The sequence below is a fragment of the Akebia trifoliata genome, chromosome 13 (assembly GCF_017979445.1).
Source record: "Akebia trifoliata isolate Shusen 1 chromosome 13, ASM1797944v1, whole genome shotgun sequence".
Taxonomy (NCBI): Eukaryota; Viridiplantae; Streptophyta; class Magnoliopsida; order Ranunculales; family Lardizabalaceae; genus Akebia; species Akebia trifoliata.
In genome coordinates this window covers 26085040-26108258 of record NC_141387.1, presented here as the reverse complement: position 1 = coordinate 26108258, position 23219 = coordinate 26085040, and the positions used below count along the sequence as shown (strand labels likewise).

General features: G+C 35.7%; 1 protein-coding gene across 2 annotated transcripts in view; it reads left to right on the top strand.

Moving 5' to 3' along the window:
• Nucleotides 1-22397, top strand: part of LOC147388136 (eukaryotic initiation factor 4A-3-like) — a 32615-nt gene extending 10218 nt beyond the window's left edge. For both annotated transcript variants that reach the window (XM_086421347.1, XM_086421346.1), the window contains exons 3-9: nucleotides 388-628; nucleotides 736-816; nucleotides 11223-11330; nucleotides 11445-11564; nucleotides 19384-19551; nucleotides 20179-20265; nucleotides 22036-22397. In XM_086421347.1, the coding sequence (XP_086277473.1) occupies nucleotides 388-628; nucleotides 736-816; nucleotides 11223-11330; nucleotides 11445-11564; nucleotides 19384-19551; nucleotides 20179-20265; nucleotides 22036-22149 (919 nt within the window). In that variant the 3' untranslated portion in view covers nucleotides 22150-22397. The remainder of the gene's footprint in view (nucleotides 1-387; nucleotides 629-735; nucleotides 817-11222; nucleotides 11331-11444; nucleotides 11565-19383; nucleotides 19552-20178; nucleotides 20266-22035) is intronic.
• Nucleotides 22398-23219: the final 822 nt, after the last annotated feature.

Below are 23219 nucleotides of genomic sequence, written 5' to 3'. Positions count from 1 at the left end.
TAGCCCCATGTTTACAAGTTGAAAAATCGTGGACCATCCATTTTTTGTAAACCATTTTTGATGGGGTTAGAAGTTTTGGAATGGGCTGATTTTTGGTGATGATGATCTCCTCACCGTAGAGATCATCCTCACCAAAAATCAGCCCATTCCAAAACTTCTAACCCATGTTTTGAAAAATGTTTTGCCAAAATGTTTGGTGCTTAACATTTCCCTTAGCTAATAGGGTCTGAGTCAGATTTAGACAAAAAATTTGGATATTGATATACTCAGATCTGGCCAAACCCGACCCATTTTAAGCCCCAATTACACTTCCTTGCACTTATAAGTTGAAGTATATACAGACCTACAGCTTGCTCATTATAATTTTGGAATATTGTCTGTTTACAGGGTCCAAGCATTGATCTTGTCACCTACTAGAGAGCTTGCTTCACAGACTGAGAAAGTAATTTTGGCCGTTGGTGATTTCATAAATATACAAGCCCATGCATGTGTTGGAGGCAAAAGTGTAGGTGATGATATAAGAAAACTAGAAAATGGAGTTCATGTAGTTTCTGGAACCCCTGGCAGAGTCTGTGACATGATTAAAAGAAGAACATTACGCACAAGAGCAATAAAATTATTAGTCCTTGTAAGTTCACATTTTTCATTCTTTGTTTTCTTTGTAAGGTTTTGTAGATTTTTTATTTTGAGTTGATAGAGATGTGTTGATTTTCCATATCTGTGATGTTGTGACAGGACGAATCTGATGAGATGCTAAGTAGAGGGTTCAAGGATCAAATTTATGATGTTTATAGATATCTTCCACCAGAGCTTCAGGTAATCCACTGTAATGTTTGCCTCTAACTTGGTGGATGATTAGCTAGTTCTAGGTATAGTCTTTTACTATAGATGTTTCGTTGGGATTTTTGTTTTTTTTCGCTTGGAAGCTTTAGGTATTAGGTATCCATGTGGGAACCTATTAGGCTGCATAATTTTGAAAGTTTTTTGTTGCATATGTTTTATTCATGTAAACCAAAATCTTATAGAAGTCCTATTTATATTTTGATAATTAAAATAGATTTTAAATGGTGTGGGGATGACCAAGCATAGCCACAAAGGAAGCACAAAACAGCCTTACGGCTTACAGCACTCTAAAAATATCAAAATAAACTCACAGCTCATATCTTATGTTGCAAACCCAATCCCATCTCCCACAAGATCTTCAAAGAGCACCGCCCTAAAGTTTTTGAAGATTTTTTACCAACATGGTAGGAGACTTAAGAATTTCAATAATAATAATAATAATAATATCCTGAAGTGGAAACGAACCCCATGAAAACACGTCAATTCCCTTCCCTCGGGGAATGCTACCTCTAGGTTGGACTATTTGTCAAACATATACCTCAACGAATAGGGAAAACAAGCCGCAATCTGAAATAATGACAGGACATGAAACCAAATAGCCCTGACTGTTCTGCAATGGATGAAAAATATGATTCGCCGATTCGCCATCCTTTTCACGCATGGAGCATAGATCCATCATAAGGATCCTCTTCCAAACCATCATCCAAATGAAAAAAGATCTCTGAGGGGACTTTTGGCCCCAAATTGCCAAAGCTGGGAAGAAACTTGATGATGGATGGGATAAATAAAGATAGAATGACCTAGCAAAGAACCCATCATGACTAGCTTCGATCTCCATGAATCCTCCTCTTAAGGGAAAAAGCAAGAAAGGATAATGGGTGGTAGAAAATCTGGAAATGTCTCAATCTCCCAATCATTAAATGTCATTAGCCCGATCAAACAATGACTTCTTCAACCGACAATGACTTCTTCATTGAAAGAGATAAATGACTTGGAAATTGATCTTTTAGAGGTGACGGTCCACACTACCCGTCTTTCCCAAAACAAACTCAATTTCCTTTGGCAACCTTGAACCCAATTCTATTATGGAACTCTAGAATTGCCTTTGAAACTCCTTTCTACACTCCATATCCAAAAGAAGCATGTCTCCACCCACTTTACCAACCAACTTAGACTCTCCATATTTTACTAAAATGATATGCCACTAGAAGGCTGGTTGGCAAAACACCACAACCACTTTCCCAAACGAGCGAAATTCATTAACTTCCATGTTCTTAAACCCTAGCACCCTTGCTTCTTTAGTAGGCAAATACGCTTCCAACTTATAAGGTGCTTCTGCTTCCTCTCATCATGCCAAATGAAATCCCTAAAAAGCTTGTCTAGTTTTGTTTCAACACACCTAGGCATCGAGAACATGGATAAGAAATAGACATGGTCACTAGCAAGAGTGCTTTTAATCAATGTAACTTAACTACCTTTGGACAAGTACCTTGTCTTCCAGGATCTCAGTCTCCTACTAATTCTTTATAGCACAGAATCCCAAATGGTTTTATTTATGTTAGCGCTCCTAGAGGCAAACCAAGATAAGACGTCGAAAAAGGGGCCTACCTCACAACCAATTGAGTGATCATGTGAATGTTTGGGACCTCTTCCATTGTAAAAATCCTACTCTTCCACAATTAACTAGCAATCCATACACGGTCTCAAAACGATAAAGGTTACTGGCCAAAAATGTCACGCCCCAAAAACTCAACCCGAATCCCCATGATTCCCAAGTTGAATTCCGAGGCATGATATAAAACCCATGTCATGATAATCAATACATAAACTTAAATGACAAATAATATAACTATATGTCATACCTGATCATTGCTCAACAGAACAGACACGTATCCTCAAACATAAGAAACACTTGACATATATACATAAAACAGTAATGTCATACTATGGTGTTCATAATTACATAACAAAAAAAACGATAGCTAAAGACTTAAACCTAACTCTAGTTTAAGACTTATTACTAGTAATACCCATGCTCCACTCCTGGAAGCTTGGACTGATCATCTATAAGGCCCTGACACTGAGCCTCCTCGGAAGGATCACCTAAACCAGGTGCGCCTGAAATTTGTGATGTCGTAGGGGTGAGTAACAGGGGAGTTACCCAATAGGGGAATCTTACAATTCTAAATAACAGCATCCTATATGCAGTTTAAACATTCTAAGAATTCATAAATCATGCATATTTGATATTCAACACAATTAAAAATATTGAACACCGATGTCATAAAACTTAGTAGGAAATTAAAACACTTAAAAATCTGAAGAAAACAATTGTTCATAATATAACATCAAATAATAGAGTACTATAATAGAGAGTTGAGGGTCACGACTGATGTGAACATCTCAGTCAAAATACGATTATTCCAATACTTCACCAGTGTGGAACCCCACCGTTAGTTCCTGATTCTATGGCCAGCCTCTGTCATAATTTGGGTAACTGTTTTCCGGCTCAGGTTGGCTGTTGACCAAGGCCTTAAGAAACGGGCCAAATCAAGTAGGTCATTCTTTCTTGACTACTCTAGACTATTAATGATCATTAACTAGCCATCTTCATCTATGCCAATCTGGCGTGCATGTGATCCTCGATATTCTCTATCAATTATACAACTATCTACATCTTGTTCTCTATTAAAGATAGAAAAGAAACTCCCGGATTCCTGTTGTGATGTTGTGTTCTTATGCATCCCATAATACATAAGAACTCAAACAACGCAACTGTTATCCTAGAATAACACGTCATTCCGGAAATATCACATGTTATTCTTTATAGGTTTTCACAATCTCTTTAATAAATCACTAAAATATTACATGTAAGTATTTATTTTCTTTTCAAAACGTAATGAAAAATAAAACATACACGTGTTTTAAATACCCAGTCCACTCTTAAATGTACAGTCTTATCTCTCTTTTCTTTTTCTTTCTTTCGTGTCTTACACGACCCTTAGTCAAAGTATTTCACTCATTCGTGTCTTACACAGTCTATGACTGAAGCATCACTTCATATTTTCTCTCCTTTTCGTGTCTTATACGGCATACGCCGAAGCATCTCACTAACTGGGTATTTTAAAAGCACGACATTCAATTGAGAACTCGTTCTCATATTTATTTTAATAAATTACTTTTCTACCCAACTTTTAATTAGAAACATTTCTTGGAAATCCATCACTAAAATGATTAAAGTAAACTGTCCACCAGTTTAACTTATTCAAAAATCATGTATGTTTATAAAAATGTGAACAAAATATGTATTGTGTAAAAAAAACAGCAACTTATATAGTTGCTATATTTTCTTTTTGACAAGTACAAAATACGTATAAAATACGTATTAAGTACTTATAAAATACGTATAAATTAACAAATATTTTTGAGCATGAAACTAAAGTAAACATAGTAATATATTATATAAAAACAGCAACTTTTATAGTTGCTGTATTTTATATTTAATACGTATAAATACGTATAACGTACGTATAAACACGTATAACGTACGTATAAAGCAACCATTTTTTTTTATATTCTATCCAACAATCATGGTGTCAATTTAATACAAAAATAACAGCAACTTTCATAGTTGCCGTATTTTGTTTTTAGCATGTATATTTACGTATAAAACATGTATAAATCAATTACAAACATGTAAGAATTCCTTTTAAACAAAATACCAAATACTAGCATGCTTTAAAATCATAAAAACACTAATATAAATATGTATAAATAATATGCATGTTGTTAAAAAATTTACAAAACAATTTTAACTTTAAAATTTCTAAATCAAAATTATTTTTAAAAACAAAACAAATCCAATTTTTACAACTATAAAATCAGCATTATACATATATATTTTTACTAAAACTATTATAAATAGTTGCAAGGGCCTACCTTTTTCTTTATTTCTCTCTCTTTTCTTTTCCTTCTTTTCTTTTTCTTCTTTCTTTCTTCTTACTTTTCTCTTCTTTCTTTGTGTAAAAATGAAACAACAAACTAAAAAATCAGCTAATATCTTTATTTGATATTTTCAAAAAAAAAATATCTAGATATTTTAAATATCTAGATATTACAAAAATTCTAATTCTTTTAGAATTTCTTAAAAATATCTTAGTCAATTTGACTTAGTCAAAGTTGTTTGACTAGTCAACAATAATTGACTTGACTTGAGTCAACATTAGTTGACTTGACTTGAGTCAACTTTAGTTGACTTGGTCAACATTTTTTTTTTTTTTTTTTTAAACATTACAAAAAATCTCAAATCTTAATAATTTGTTAAAACCTTACTTTTAATACATCAATTTGTTATAAAGATATGGAAGCATTTTTGTCGATGTCACCAAATCTGAAACTGCAGTGGATGTCTTGGAAGCTGGTAAATTCTCAAATATTCCTGTCCCATTTCATTTTGGAAAGATGTGGTTAAGCATCCCAATTTTAGGGAAATGATTGGTGAATGGTGGAACTATTTGTCTTTTAATGTTATTGCTAGGTATATTTTCGACGTAAATTCAAAGCCCATGAAGAGAAACTGTAATTCTTGAAAAAACAGGTGTTTTGTACGGTGGATCTTAAAAAAGTAAGCCTCTGGATAATGTTGTAGTTTGTACTTAAAGAACAAACCGAGGGTTTGTCTTTTGAAGAGAGAATGAAAATAATGGTTGTGAAAGTCAAATTCATTGGCTGACCACATCCTTATTCATTGCTCTTTTTCAAGAGAGGTGTGATCGGAATTTCTTGGAATATGAGCTAATTCTCGATTTCTTGTAGAATGACAAGGACAAGTCTCACATGTTTCACCTAGTTGATTGAAAGTAGATATGTTTTCCCAAGAAAATTTGAAGTGAGGGGTTCACAATCCTTAGTTTGTGATCATTGCTATGCTTGGCTAATGATGAGAGATTTTGTATTGATGAAAATGATTCGGGGAGATTGATTAGTCAAGAAAAACATGATTGTAGTTATTTTTGGCCGGAAAGTGTAAGAGTCAAAATTTCTTATATGTTTGTTTAGGGGTTGCAATCATAACATGCCCACGAACCCGACTTGAAAATGACACGAAATTAGTGGGTTTTGGTCATAATAATGTTGACCCGTCTAACACAATTATTAAATTGGTCGTGTTTAGGTTAGGGATGTCAACCCATGTAACCCTTTTTGACACGTTTAATTATTATGTCATTAACATGTCATTTAAATCATGAAACATAAGGAGGTATTTCAAATATCAACCATTGTTCAAGGGTTTTTAAAATTACCCATTTTTTACTAGGATTTCGTAGAACTTTTTCATACTACATTTTTTTTTCTTTCAATTTTTATAAAATATAGAGGGTATTCTAAGATAATTTTCAAATAATTAAAGGTTAAACTTTTAGTTTGGGAAAGGAACACACTTCCCTCACTGAGGTAGTAAGGAAAGTTTCTTGACTGCAATATCTTGTGGTATCCAAAAACATGATTCAATGCCATAGGGATCTAGATGAAAAAATTCTAAGAACTTTAGAATTTTTTTGTTGTTATTGTGGAAATGAAACTTATTTTTTCCACTTAAAATTAGAATTTTATTGAATGGGTTACATGGGTTAGGTCAAGTTAGCAATTTAATAAATGTGTCGAGTTCAGGTTTAAGTTTTTGACTTGATTATTAAATGGGTCGGGTTTGGGTTGGGTAAATTTTCATAATTCCTTTACCTCAACACAACTTGACCCATTGCCACTCCTAGGTTTGTTTGCATGGAAGGGCATTACATGTTATAGTTCAGAAAAAGAGTGTCCTTCAAAATTGGGCAAGACACTATGTGTAATGTTTAAAAAAAAAAAAAAATGTTGACTAAGTCAACTAAGGTTGACTCAAGTCAAGTCAACTATGGTTGACTCAAGTCAAGTCAAGTCAATTATTGCTGACTAGTCAAACAACTTTGACTAAGTCAAATTGACTAAGATATTTTTAAGAAATTCTAAAAGAATTAGAATTTTGTAATATCTAGATATTTAAAATATCTAGATATTTTTTTAAAAATATCAAATAAAGATATTAGCTGATTTTTTAGTTGTTGTTTCATTTTCTTTACACAAAAAAGAAGAGGAAAAGTAAGAAGAAAAGAAGGAAGAGAAAGAAAGAAAGAAGAGAGAGAAAGAAGAAAAGAGAAGGGACAGGAAAAGAAATAAGGTAGGCCCTTACAACTATTTATAATGGTTTTAGTAAAATATATGTATGTATATATATATGTATATTGCTGATTTTATAGTTATAAAAATTGAATTTTGTTTTTTTGTTTTTAAAACAATTTTGATTTAGAAATTTTAAAGTTAAAGTTGTTTTGTCAATTTTTTACAACATGCATATTCTTTATACATATTTATATTATTGTTTTTATAATTTTAAAGCATGCTAGTATTTGTTATTTTGTTTAAAAAGAATTATTACATGTTGTTGTTTGTATTGATTTATACATGTTTTATACGTAATTATATATATTAAAAACAAAATACAGCAACTATGAAAATTGCTATTTTTGTATTAAATTGACACCATGATTGTTGGATAGAATATAAAAAAAAATGGTTGCTTTATACGTACGTTATACGGTTTATACGTATTAAATATAAAATACAGCAACTATAAAAGTTGTTGCTGTTTTTATATAATATATTACTATGTTTACTTTAGTTTCATGCTCAAAAATATTTGTTAATTTATACGTATTTGATAAGTACTTATACGTATTTTACGTATTTGTACTTGTCAAAAAGAAAAGAAAATACAGCAACTATATAAGTTGCTGTTTTTTTGACACAATACATATTTTGTTCACATTTTTATAAACATACATGATTTTTGAATAAGTTAAACTGGTGGACAGTTTACTTTAATCATTTTAGTGATGGATTTCCAAGAAATGTTTCTAATTAAAAGTTGGGTAGAAAAGTAATTTATTAAAATAAATATGAGAACGAGTTCTCAATTAAATGTCGTGCTTTTAAAATACCCAGTTAGTGAGATGCTTCGGCGTATGCCGTATAAGACACGAAAAGGAGAGAAAATATGAAGTGATGCTTCAGTCATAGACTGTGTAAGACACGAATGAGTGAAATGCTTCGACTAAGGGTCGTGTAAGACACGAAAGAAAGAAAAAAAGAAAAGAGAGATAAGACTGTACATTTAAGAGTGGACTGGGTATTTAAAACACGTGTATGTTTTATTTTTCATTACGTTTTGAAAAGAAAATAAATACTTATATGTAGTATTTTAGTGATTTATTAAAGAGATTGTGAAAACTATAAAGAATAACATGTTGTGATATTTCCGGAATGACGTGTTATTCTAGGATAACAGTTGCGTTGTTTGAGTTCTTATGTATTATGGGATGCATAAGAACACAACATCAAACAGGAATCCGGGAGTTTCTTTTCTATCTTTAATAGAGAACAAGATGTAGATAGTTGTATAATTGATAGAGAATATCGAGGATCACATGCACGCCAGATTGGCATAGATGAAGATGGCTAGTTAATGATCATTAATAGTCTAGAGTAGTCAAGAAAGAATGACCTACTTGATTGGCCCGTTTCTTAAGGCCTTGGTCAACGGCCAACCTGAGCCGGAAAACAGTTACCCAAATTGTGGCAGAGGCTGGCCATAGAATCAGGAACTAACGGTGGGGTTCCACACTGGTGAAGTATTGGAATAATCGTATTTTGATTGAGATGTTCACATCAGTCGTGACCCTCAACTCTCTATTATAGTACTCTATTATTTGATGTTATATTATGAACAATTGTTTTCTTCAGATTTTTAAGTGTTTTAATTTCCTACTAAGTTTTATGACATCGGAGTTCAATTATTTTTAATTGTGTTGAATATCAAATATGCATGATTTATGAATTCTTAGAATATTTAAACTGCATATAGGATGCTTTTATTTAGAATTGTAAGATTCCCCTATTGGGTAACTCCCCTGTTACTCACCCCTACGACATCACAAATTTCAGGCGCACCTGGTTTAGGTGATCCTTCCGAGGAGGCTCAGTGCCAGGGCCTTATAGATTATCAGTCCAAGCTTCTAGGAGTGGAGCATGGGTATTACTAGTAATAAGTCTTAAACTAGAGTTAGGTTTAAGTCTTTAGCTATCGTTTTTGGTTATGTAATTATGAACACTATAGTATGTCATTACTGTTTTATGTATATATGTCAAGTGTTTCTGATGTTAGAGGATACGTGTCTGTTCTGTTGAGCAATAATCAGGTATGACATATAGTTATATTATTTGCCGTTTACGTTTATGAATTGATTATCATGATATGGGTTTTATATCATGCCTCGGGATTCAACTTGGGAATCATGAGGATTCGGGTTGAGTTTTTGGGGCGTGACACTGTGGTTTGTTTTTGGGAAGTTTGGTTTGTGTGTCCCACATGAGTTTACATGTTCACGGCTTTTCCAATGATAAAGCTTGCCAATTCAGGATTTTTTGGCGAGGGTTGAAGATGGAAGATCTTGGGATTTTTTGTTTCAGGAGGAATTTAACGATTGGGAGGTCTTTCCTTAGCTTGTCTTATTAGTTGTGTTGAGATGTTTTCAATCATATTTTTTTTTATCAATGCCTTATTGATTTCCCAATTTCTCTCATGTTCTGTCCAAAGTCTCCAAGGTAGCCTTCTTCTTCCGAATGGCTGCCTCGGATAAGGTCCTAACTGCTGTTCCCTCCGTTTAAGAGATATTTCAATTTCAAATCCCAATTCTTCTCCTGATACGATAAATAACTGGGTCCCAAAATAGCTACTTCTATAAGTTGCACCAAGGGGAAGACCCATAGTATTAAATTTCAACATATTTCCACGAAATATACCCAAATATTTCCACTTCCACAAGGTCCAACATGAAATTTAACCGACAGTTTCTTTATGTATATATTTCGATAGAAATCACTATTCATTTCGTGAAATATTTCGGTGAATAGTGAATTTTGATCGAAATAATTGAATTTTAGGTATAAAAGTGCAATATTTCAATGACTAGTAAATTTTGACCGAAATATTCATGTAAGTATGCACATATAATCATTCATGTTCTAATGGGTTAGAGATATTAGAAACTTATTGATACATATTTAAAAGATAAAAAAATATATATGATAATGCGAGAATGTAATTTTTTTATACTCTACGATAATGTGAGAATGAAGTACATAATAGTTTGTTCATTTAAGAAAGTGATTTACATATTAAAGTATTTATACTTATTGTGACATCATTATTAATTTATTTCATTTCCATGGGGCGTATAGTTGTTTTAGGTTTCAAACTAATACTTATGTGAACGTGCAGCAAAATGTCATTGATCTTCATTTCCGCAATTCATATGATTGTTTATTGTTGTTTGATGACTTATGAGTGTGTTTTCACGTTTGTTTTATCATTTTCTACACTTCCATGAAAATTTCCTCAACATTTCCATCATTTCATAATATTTCCACCATTTCCTTGAAAATTGTATTGATTTCCACACTGGTCAAAATATTTCTATTTCTAGGATGACTGAAATGGAAATCGAAATTGTAATTTAATACCTTGGGAAGTCCTGAGGAAGATGATGGGAAGGAACCCTCTTGGCACCCAAGAGGGCACACAAGCACTGATATAGTGGAAGATGAACCTACTTGAAAGATTTTGCTCGTGCTTAAATTTATTGCTAAACCTGATCTTTCCTCGAAACAACTAATAATCCCCTAAGGAATCTTATCTGATTAACAGAGTCATCCAAAAAACATTGTATCATCCTTAAACTGTAAATGGGAGATCATAGGACTTGCCTTAAAAACAGTTTGTGTTCAGGTGTGAACTTTTGATTGGGGAGATACTTCTTTTCTCTTCTTTTTTCGTTTTCTTTGTATCTTTGCTTTGGCCTTCCTAGGTTAAGTCTTCTCAACCTCTTTTCTTGCATGTTATTTTATTATCATAAAATATCTTCCACCTTAACATTAAAAAAAGAGAGATTCTATTACCACAGCAACTTTTGCTAAGAGCACCCCAATTCATATGAAATCACCAAGGAATTAGCATGCGTCTTGGGGTGCTCTTAGTAAAAGTTGGTGTGGTAACAAAAGTTATTGGAAAAAATAGAGGTTCTCATACACAGTCACATGATAATGTGGGCATTACTAGCCACAAATGATTAACGACCACTATGCAATGAATCATCCCTAACACATGTATGGCCTTGCTATGTGGGTATCTGTTACCAAGCTTTACTCGTCTTCTGCTGCAAAATAATGTTTGTGATTCAGATGTTGGCTGTGGCTGTTGTGAAATTTATGGAATGGTTATGCAGGTTGTCTTGATCTCTGCAACCCTTCCCAATGAAATATTGGAAATTACAAACAAGTTTATGACGGATCCTGTTAGGATCCTTGTGAAGCGTGATGAACTGACTTTGGAGGTAATTATTCACATGCTTTTCTCAGTTTTGCCTTTCAGAATTGGTTTGGAAAAAGATGTCAGTGTGTAATTTTAGTTATTTATCCTTTTTTTTTTAATTTTTATCTGATGACAGGGGATTAAACAATTCTTTGTTGCTGTTGAAAGAGAAGAGTGGAAGTTTGATACCTTGTGTGATCTATATGATACCCTTACCATCACCCAAGCTGTTATTTTCTGTAACACAAAGCGAAAGGTAATAAAATCCCTATATTGTTTTAAATAAGTGAGGTATAATGTTATATTAGGGGAATAAAGTTGTAAGCATCAAAGATTAAAATCTTGTTTAAGTGTAATGTTTTGGTATGGAGAAAAATTAAAACAGTCCTAGACGGAAACATTCTGAAGAATTTCTGAAAAATTCAATGTTTCTAATGTAATGTGAGTTTCCAACTCTTTGCACCCAACAATCTGTTATGTTGGAACCATGTTGATGTAAGCCAATGGTGATGTTCGTTACTTTTTTACAGATCCGAAATGAGAAACACTTTCCTTACTAGCTCAAATGGATTACAAAAGTGGCAGTGCAACACTATATTTCATGGAAAACTCATCCAAAAAAAAATAATAATGAAATTTTTTTTGGGCTTGATCCAAGGTTTTGAAAATGGATAGCTACTGAACTCCCAAATTTAAAATTAAAATTTAACAGTGAAAAATAACTTTTTAAAGTTTTTTTTTTAATTTCTTTTAGAGAGCTGCTATTGGCACCCCAACTTTTACTTATTACACCCCAACTAAAAATAAAGAAAAAAAATGAATGGTTGAGAATAAGAAAAAGTTGGGGTGCGAATAGAAACTCTCGTGTTTATTTTTGGCTAGATTTCTATTTTATGGGTTTAGAAATTTTTTTGAGTCGTCGTAATTGTAAACAACTTTTGAAATTGTTTTGTAGAGTGTTTTAATCTTTAATTGGGGTGATAAATAAATTAAGAAATTGGGGTGTAATAAGTAAGAGTTGGGGTGCCAATGTGTCACGGCCGTGTTCTTTCGAAGCGAGGTCATGTGGCGCTTGGAGTGCTAATCCGCAAGCAAGCCTGTCAAAAATATCTCACACACAAAACGTAGCTAGCAATACAAGAGAACGGGTGCAACACGAGGCAAAATCCAGAGGCAACTTTGTTGATATAGTATGCAATTACACGGAGTAACACGTTACAAAAGCAAATAAGGTATATTATGAGCAACTAGTGATCTAGTACATGCGGGATGCCACGTAACTTGAGCGAAGGCTCAAAGTCAACGTGAGTGTAGGCCGAGAATTGAGACCAAAGACACCCTTCTTACAAAGAGTGCGCTAAGTCTTTCCTAGGTTTTCAAAAAGAAACATCAAAAGTAGAGGTCGGTCATACTTTTTCATCTTTTATTACAGAAATGCCACTATGCTAACATATTAGCCGCCCCATTCCAGGGCATATTTGTTAGTTTAGTGGCATTTTTGTAATAAAAGAGGAAAGAGTATGACTGGCCTCTACTTTTGATGTTTCCTTCTGGAAACCTAAGAAAGACTTAGGGTATGCTTGATTGCATGGAAAGTGACTTTCCATGGAATTTGAAATCCATGAAAAAATAATGGTAGAAAATAGGTAGGGTCAGAAAATCAAATTTCATTGTTTGATTTTACTTGGATAAAATCATGGGAAAAATATCTGAGGAAGATGGAGAAGAAGGAGAGGATGAGGAGGAGAAAGAAGATGAGAGGAGAGGGAGAGGCTTGGGGTGGAGAAGAAGAGGCTTGGAAAATAATAAGAGGGAGGAGGGAAGACGTTGTGGTGGTGGTGGCGGAGGTAAGTGAGGAAGAAGAGGGGAGAATGTTGTGGTGGTGGTGGCGGCGAAGGTAGGTGAGGAAGAATAGGGGAGAACGTGGTGGTGGTGGTGGTGGTGGCGGCAGAGGTAGGTGAGAAAGAAGAGGGGAGAACGTGGTGGTGGTGGTGGCAATGACGGATGTAAGGGAAGGAGAAGAAGAAGAAGAAGACGAAAAGAGAGAGAGAGAGAAGATGGCTGGCGATAGCGATGACGGCGATAACGACGGCGACGACGACGACGACGACGACGATGACGAGGTTAGTGTGATGGTGGCTATGGGGGTGGTAGGGAAGAATAAGATATGAGTGGGGAAGAAGATATTTTGGGGATGAAAAGTATGGGTTGATTTCACTTTCCTACCCATATGGGTGGGAAAGTAAAATCCATGTTGTGGTAGACTTTTTGATTGGGGTGGAAAATCAATTTCTATGGAAAAATGCAATCAAACACATGAAAAATGTCATTTTCTATGGAAATTGATTTTCTACCTTATTTTCTATGTGCAATCAAACATATCCTTAGCGTACTCTTTGCAGAAGGGGTGTCTTTGATCCTAATCCTTGGCCTACACCCACGTTGACTTTGAGCCCTTGCCCAAGCTACGTGGCGTCCCACGTGTATTAGATCATTAGTTGCTTGTAACACACCTTATTTGCTTTTGTAACGCGTTATTCCGTATAATTGCATACTATATCAACAAAGTTGTCTTCGAGTTTTGTCTCGTTTTGCCCCCGTTCTAGTTTCGTTTTTGTGTGTGAGATATTTTTGACAAGTTTGCTTGCAGATTAGCACCCTAAGCGCCATACTACCTTACTTTGAAAGAATACGGCAATAATAGTTGGTGTCAGAGACAAGTTGGTTTTAGGACCCAGCTTTTCCCCAGTTCGATTTAGTTCACGCAAACAATGGCAAGAGGAAAGAAAAACACCGCGGACCAACCCGTTCCAACTCAATTACCCCCATGTACAAACAAGAAACGTATAGAGCTACTCGAAGATAAGATGGCCCAGTTATCGGGTCTCGTTAATAGTATTGCTCAACTAGGTGATCGTCAGGACACGTTGGATAACAAATCCGTGACCCTCAACGCTAGATTGATTGACCTCGAGGAAGATACTTGAGGATCCCTAGTAGACCTATAGGAATAGATCACGAAGCTCACTACCAAGGTAGGTCTCCTGGTTAGAGCCGTTGGTAATGAACGGCCTATCGGTGGTGAAGCTCCTCCATTGCGCATGCAAGTCCCTGAGCCATGCGCCTTTAGTGGTGCTTGTGATGTGAAAGAGCTTGAAAATTTCCTATTTGATATGGAGCAGTACTTTCGTGCTATTCATCCGAATTCAGAAAAGGTAAAGGTCACAACAGCTTCCATGTATCTTATAGGTGATGCCAAACTATGGTGGTGAATCAAGTACACCGAGATGGAAAATGGTTAATGTTCCATCGATACATGTGATGACCTCAAACGGGAATTGAAAAATTAGTTCTACCAGAGATTGTGGAGTTCATTGCCCGTAGAAAATTGAGGCAACTCCGCCAGACAGGTACAGTGGATGACTATGTCAAGTAGTTTTCCGTCTTGATGCTTGATATTTGTGATATGTCAAAGAAGGACAAGCTGTTTTCATTCTAAGAAAGGCTTAAGCCTTGGGTTCAGACATAACTCCAAAGGCAATGTGTGTAAGATCTTACATCTCCTATTGCCGCAGTTGACTGATTATACTCCCATGGATGGGGGCAAGAAGAAGTTACACCTTTATTCGAAGGGTACTCCCTACAGCATAAGCACACCCATGAGTCTTCCACAGGTAAGAATGAAGGATGCAAACCTAGTTTTGGCCAAGGATCCTAGCGGCATTCCTCCCCTTCGAAGAATATAGGTACCGTGTCTAACAATCATCGCAACAAGCTTAAATGCATTTTTTATGGTGGTCCTCACAAGACATTCAAGTACCGACAACTAGCAAAACTAAATGCACTATTATTCTCCCAGAGGGACCTTAGTCACGAGAGTACAAGTGGGCGAGATAATGACGATTATCCCTACATGGGAGCTATGCATTTACTGAATGCACTCAAACAGACCTCTAAGACTCAGAGCCATCAACGGAAGGGTCTCATGTATGTGGACATCGAAATTGGTGGTAAGACTACACAGACAATAATTGATATAGGAGCTACACACAGCTTCATTTCTCCTGTAGAGGTGAAGCGCCTCAATATTCGGCTTGAGAAAGATTCTAGTCGCATGAAAGCTGTTAACTCCTAGGCCACTCGTATCTAAGTGTCGACCAAGGCCGTGTCTATCAAGATAGGCACATGGAGGGGTAAGCTTGACTTGTTCGCAGTTCCATTCGATCAATTCAGAGTCATCATTGAGATGGACTTCTTGCGACAGAACAGGGCCGTTCCAATGCCATTCGCCAACACACTAGGCATGCTAGGTGAATGCCCAAGCTTCATTCTCGTGACCACAGAGAACGAAGAGGGAAAGATGATCTCAACCCTTCAGTTGAAGAAAGGGGAGCAAACTTATATTGCTACTCTATGAGTTGAACTTGATTATCAGGACCATAGTTCAACTCCGACTCCGGTTAACTAGGTATTGAGAGAATTTGATGATGTGATGCTGAATGACCTTCCTAAGGCCTTATTGCCTCGTAGGCCGATTGATCATCAGATTGAACTAGTACCTGGTACCATGCCTCCTGCGAGGGGGCCTTATAGGATGAGTCTTCCGGAACTAGTTGAGCTACGCAAGCAACTTGATGGACTTTTGGAGTCTGGGTTTATCAAACCTTCCAAGGCACTTTATGGGGCGCCTGTTTTGTTCCAGAAGAAGCATGATGAATCATTGCGACTTTGTGTTGATTACCGAGCGTTGAACAAGGTCACCATTAAGAACAAGTATCCTATCCCACTGGTTGCTGACTTACTTGATCAACTTGGGGTAGCCAAGTGCTTTTTGAAGTTGGATTTAAGATCAGGTTACTATCAAGTTCGGGTTGCAGAGGGAGATGAGCCAAAAACTATCTGTTATACTAGGTATGGTGCCTATGAGTTCTTAGTCATACCCTTCATCCTAACCAATGCACCTGCAACATTCTGCATCTTGATGAACGATCTTTTCAGACAGTACCTCGACAAGTTTGTTGTGGTATATCTTGATGATATTATGGTGTACAGTTATATTCTTAAAGAGCACGTTCAACATTTTCGCAAGGTTCTCCAAGTGCTTCACGACAATCAGTTGTATGTCAAGCTAGAGAAGTGTTCATTTGCTCAAGAACAGATCATGTTTCTTGGCCATACTGTGGGCAGTGGATAGATTCGGATGGATATAGAGAAAGTGCGTGCTATTAATGAATGGAAAACCTCCTCAACCGTCACAGAACTTGGTCATTCCTTGGTCTTGTGAACTACTATCGACGTTTCGTCCAAGGGTATTCCCAACTGCTGCACCCTCTCACAGACCTGTTGAAGAAAGATCATACTTGGTCTTGGTTGGACCAGTGCCATGAGACGTTTGAAGACTTCAAGCTTGTTGTTATGTAAGATCCTGTTTTAACTCTACTAGACATCACCAAGCCGTTTGAAGTTCAGATTGATGCATTTGATTTTGTTATTGGTGGAGTGATGTCCCAAAATGGGCATTCTTTTATGAAAGTCGTAAGCTCAATGATGCCAAGAAACATTATACCGCCCAAGAGAAAGAGTTGTTAGCCGTCATTCATTGCTTGAGAGTTTGGAGACATTATTTGCTGGGATTACAAGTTCAGGTGAAGACTGATAATGTGGTTGTAAGTCATTTTTTGAGTCAAAAGAAGTTGACCCCAAAACAGGCTCGTTGACGAGAGTTCTTCGTAGAGTTTGACTTGGCTTTGGAATATAAATCAGGGAAGATCAATAGCGTGGCCGATGCCTTAAGTCGCAAAGTAGAGCTAGCAGTCCTTCAACGTCATATTTCTCAAGTCACCAGCACTTTACAGCAGAGAATTCAGAATGGTTTGAATAGTGATCCTCAAGCAAATGCCATACTCGATATGGTGAAGAAGGGGAAAACACATCGTTTCTGGCTTAGGGATGGGTTGTTATATACTACCAAGAGCTGCCTATATATTCCACGGGCGGACGTGCTGAGGTGAGAGCTAATGAGAGAGTGTCACGACACTCCATGGGCTGGCCATCCAGGTTGGCACCGCACATTAGCTCTCCTAGAACGATATACCACTGGTCGAACATTCGAGATGATGTGTTAGATTATGTAAGGACCTGCTTCATTACCAATAAGACAAGATCGAGTGGGACAAACCTATTGGGTTGTTGGAACCTCTTCCAATTCCTCATAGGCCTTGGGAAAGTGTCTCTATGGACTTTGTCTCTGGTTTGCTGAAAGTTGCAGAGTATGATTCCAGCCTAGTAATTGTGGATCTTTTCTCCAAATACACCACGTTTATCTCGGCGTCAACACATTGCTCAATAGAAGAAGCCGTTCACTTATTTCTCAAGCATGTCATCAAGTATTGGGGTGTGCCCAAAAACATTATCAGTGATAGAGATTCAAGATTCACAGGGAAGTTTTGGATTGAATTGTTTAGATTACTTGGGTCTCAGTTTGACTTTTCAACCCGTGGGCATACTCAAACAGATGGGCAAACGAAGAGATTCAATGCTATGTTGGAGTATTTAAGGTATTTTGTCAATGCCAATCTTAAGGATTGGGCGAATCTTCTTGATGTTGCGCAGTTCTGTTTCAACCTTCAGAAGAGCTCTTCCTCCAACAAGAGTCCTTTTGAACTTATAACTGGCTAACAACTTCTAACTCACATTATTATTTTAGGCCATCAAGACAGTGTCCAAGGGCGTACAGGTTTGCTAAGCTTTGGCAAGACAACAATGAAATTGCCAAGTCTTACGTTGAAAACACGTCCAAGAGAATGAAGAAATGGGCTGATGAAAGTCATCAACCAAATCCTTTCAAAGTTGGTGACTTAGTTCTTCTTAAGATAGATCACTTGAGAATGTTCAACCCAGTTCAATGAGCACACAAAGGCCTAATACAACGTTATGAAGGTCCAATGCTCATCCTCTCTTGAGTTGGCAAAGTCTCTTACAAGTTGAAGTTACCGCACTGGTTACACAACATTCACCCTGTCTTCCATACCAGTTGTCTCAAGCCATTCCATGCAGATCCCGCACACAATATTCCAACACGTACACCTTCTCATTCAGCAATTCAGTTAGAGTGTGTTGTCGATATGGTCCTTGCTGAGTGTCAAGTCAGTAGCAGTTCAAGCAAGCAGAAGCACGTTGAGTACTTTGTCAAGTGGAAGAACATGCCAGAATGTGAAGTTACCTGGGAGAGTTCAGAGAACTTATTACTTTTCAAGCAGAAGATTGAAGAATTTCTTAGGGACAATGCTACAGCGATGTTTGCAGAATAGGTGGGGGAGACTATGAAGGCAATGCATGATGACACTTAAAATTAGGTGTAGCTTGCCCTGGAGTCATTTGTGAGCACCCATGTAAATCTATGTAAGGCTCACATATGAAGCCATATTAGTTCCGTGTTAGGGCATATCTGTTAGCTTAGTGACATTTCTGTAATAAAAGAGGAAAGAGTATGACCGGCCTTTACTTTTGATGTTTCCTTCTGGAAACCTAGGAAAGATTTAACGTACTCTTTGTAGGAAGGGCGTCTCGCGTGATCTAGTACACGTGTGTAATTACATACCATATCAATAAAGTTGCCTCTGGGTTTTGCCTTATATTGCCCCTGTTCTCTTGTGTAGCTAGTTACATTTTGTGTGTATGAGATATTTTTGACAGGCTTGCTTGCGGGTTATCACCTCAAGCGTCACACGACCTCGCTTCGAAAGAACACGGCCGTGACACAATGACAACTCTCTTTTTAAGAGTTCATAGAATTTTTTTTTCCTCTACATCCCTATGGCATCGGATCATATTTCTGGATGCCACAAGGTGAGCTCAACGAACCTTAGTAAGATTTGAAATCTTGCTAAGTTTTTAAGGCTAGACTTACTCTTCTGAAATCGCTGATGGGATAGTCTAAGCTTAAAGTGTTTGAATTCTTAGCTATCAATTATGGTAGCTTGTAATCTACTTGATCCAACTTTTAGTCTCTCTAACTTCCATCTGACTTGCATTCCATATGTTGTTGTACATTATAATTCTGTTGTTTTGGGCAGGTGGATTGGCTAACTGAGAAAATGCGGAGCTATAACTTCACAGTCTCCGCAATGCATGGGGATATGCCTCAGAAGGAGCGAGATGCAATAATGGGAGAGTTCAGGTCGGGAACAACCCGTGTTCTGATCACGACAGATGTGTGGGCTAGGGGGCTCGATGTTCAACAGGCAAGTCTTGTGTTTCTTTGTTTCACTGCTTGGTGTTTTGATATAATATTGACGATCATTTGTTTTCTATCGTGACATTCCTTCATTAAATGGTGATTCCACACATTTACTTACTTTTTGTACGCCACCTTAAATTATACCTTAACTTTTCTTCTAAAACTTCCCTAACACCTTCACCAAATGATAATATTATATGCCAAATTATTCCGTTCTCCTGTTATTTTGATTGTTAACTAAAAAGTTTCATTAGAAACAAAAATAAATTACAATATAAAGAAAGTTAGTAGTTGTTATTTCACTTTTTGTGGCCATCTCCCTCATTAATAAATTTTTTACTCATTTAAAATAAAAAATAAAAATAAAAACAATAAAAAGTAAATAAAAAACAATGCAGTTCCCTAGATACAAAGGAGACAAAACAAAGAGCCTTATCAACCCAAAATTCTATCAAGATGGAAGCTAACTCTATCAAAAGCCTTCCAATGGCCTTCAAACTTTTGAAACCCACTGCATAATCAGGGCCAGCAGCATATTTTACCAAAAGTAAATATTTTTGGCAAGAATTTTTTTGTTCTCAATTTGAACTTACTTAGTCTTCCATTGTTATATTGTATTCTACTTTATCAGGTGTCTTTGGTGATCAATTATGACCTTCCAAACAATCGTGAGCTTTATATTCATCGTATAGGTCGCTCTGGTCGTTTTGGACGCAAGGTAATTATTATTTTTCTCTGATTGTGAAGAATTTAAGTCACTGTTATTGTGCTTTCTTAAAAAGTATTTCTTCCTCTCTGTGATAAATAATGGATATTAAATTATTCTAATGTCATGTTTAAGTTAGGGCTGCAACTCGGGCGGGTTGGGGATCAACCCACGCCCAACCCAAACTTGACAAACACCAACCTGCGCACTTGCCCAACCTGTCGTCGGGCATGAAATGCTCAACCTGAACCCTAGCAAAGTCGGGTTGGTTGGGTAAAGTCATTCCTCGTTACTACTAGCTAATTTAGTATTGGTAAGGGTTTATATAAAGATAAGTGGCATGTAAAAGAACTTAAAATTTACAATTATTTTTCCTAAAAATGTGTTTCAAAATAATATATACATAAAATTATAAGCAAATTTAAAGAGAGAAGAAAAGTAATAAGATTAATTAAAATAATTATTTATTATTATTAATAATCGTAATTTTCAAGAAAACAAAAATATTTAAAGTTGTAATATAATCATTGTATGACAACATAGAATTTCACTTAAAACAAAGCATTAATGAGAAAGTAATTATTTATCTAATGAAAATAATCACACCTTAATTAGTGTTGATATATAGATAAACAAAGCATATATATTGAAATATGAATTATGAGTGTAAAAGAAACCAAGATAAGAAATATTTTTAAATTATAATCGTATTAAGTTCGGGTTCGGGCAAATCGGGTTGGCTGATACCTATGCCCGCGCCCAACCTGATTTGAGTCGGGCATTTTTCTTATGCGCAGACCTGACCCAAGGTTGGGTTCAACCGGTTCAGGTTTTGCCCCACCCAAGTTGCAGCCCTAGTTTAAGCCTCTAATTTCTCATCTGAAAATGTGTCCTAATATTTAACACAACTTCTCTCCCACTTTGTAACACTTGTGCACTCACCTGAAGGGGAATTTCTCTTATTTAAGTTGTTCAAGTTTAACATTTTAGATTCTGTTATATCGAGGCAGTCATTTTATGTGCATCTCCAAAATGTTCTGAAACATTTTGAGAAGAATCCAGGTGAACCTGGAAAATCTGATGTTTTGCATTTCTTCCCTAGATTTTTGACAAGCTTAAAAAACTTTGAAGGCAAACAAATAAGGAAAAAAAATGGAAAAAAGAAAGAATTATTAGTTGCTCATTTTTTTTTTCCATTAATTGCCCATTTCGTTACCATATTAGATATACATTCGCATTCATGTATCATCATCATGTCAAAGCCTTATACCAAAATTTATTCATATTCCACTTCTATACCATTTTAATGTATTTGGTTATTATTGCGGTATGATATACATGTAATTAATCCTCGGAGTTAATTATTCATATTCAACTTCTATACCATTTTAATGTATTTGGTAATTTTTGTGTATGATATACATGTAATTTATCCTCTTGATGTTTAGTAATCACTAACAATTGTATGACGTGTACTACCCATTTCATCAATCAAAAGAAGTGATATTTAACATAAAATGGTTGTAGGATTCATTAATAACCCAAATTTTTTTAAATTATATTTATGACTCAAATACTAATTTTAACGAATGAACATTTCAAAAAATTCCTAATCTTTTTTTCCTTGATCGATACATCCCCTCAAGAAGAAATTCTGAGTTTTAATTTGCTCAAAAGAATGATATTGTCGTACTCACTATGGCATTTTATCTTGTACAATTTATAACTTTCAGCAAATTAATGCCTGAATTGTTTTGAAATATGGGTATTGATGGTTTCCAGGGTGTTGCAATTAACTTCGTCCGCAACGATGACATCAGGATTCTGAGGGACATAGAACAGTACTACAGCACACAAATCGATGAGATGCCAATGAATGTGGCAGATTTGATATGAGATCAGTCTTGGGTGTGGTTCCTTTTTCTTACAAGATTGGATGGCAATGAAAACAAATGTTTTTTTGTAAGCAAGATTTCTTTGTTTGAATCTTTGAATGTCAAAAGTTTCTGCCATGTGATCGTTTGATAGGTAGGGATTTTATTGATTTGAAGCTTTGCTGGTCATGTAATGTAAATTTTCTGGTAAAATGGTTTCCATTAACAGGAATCTTTACGACAAATATATTGATAATGTTGACTTGTTAATCTGTATTGTTTCTTGTTTGACGGCATCGGTTCGGTCACGTTCAGAGAGGACTACTTGTCGTACGGGCATTTTGCTGATAAGCATCGATGAGGATCTCGTCATGGTCTCTAGACATTTGCCTCCAATTATTTTTAATGGCACATAGCAGTGCGGCACCATGTGGGTAAAGGTGTTATGGTTATATGTTTCACATGGTTTTAAAACTCGGTTTGACATCTCGTCTGAACAAGAGCAAGTTGTTTCGGACGAGATAAACCACCATGTAACATGGTTTACAATTGTTTATTTAAATATATTTATATGAGCGTAATTTTAATTTTAATTTTTTTTGTAAAATAAGTTAGATTAAATCATATTTTATTTAGATAATATGAATTTAAATTCTAAAAAAAATAATTATTTTAAGTAAAATATACAAAATCTTGGATGAGATTTTCATCTCGTTTATCTCGCAAGACGAATCATCTCAAATATGGAATGATTGAATGCAATGGGCAGTTCACATTGATCTTCTTGAATCATTTCTTGAGACAAGGATTACTCGGTCCCAAAACCCCTGATTTATACACCAACTTCTCGCATTGATTTCTTATACCTTTTGAGGAAAGTGGGGGAGAGGTGGGATTTTTATTTTGTTTCATGGATTATGATCTCTCTTTTATCTTGTACAATTTTTATTTGGGAAAAATACTTAAAAGGATCAACATTTTTAAATAGTCCCTGTTTTGAGCGTTCTCTTAATAGTCTATTTGTTAAAATTTTCTAAATAATCCCTGTTTTGAGCGGTCTCTTAATGGTTCATTTAGTAAAATTTTCTTTTT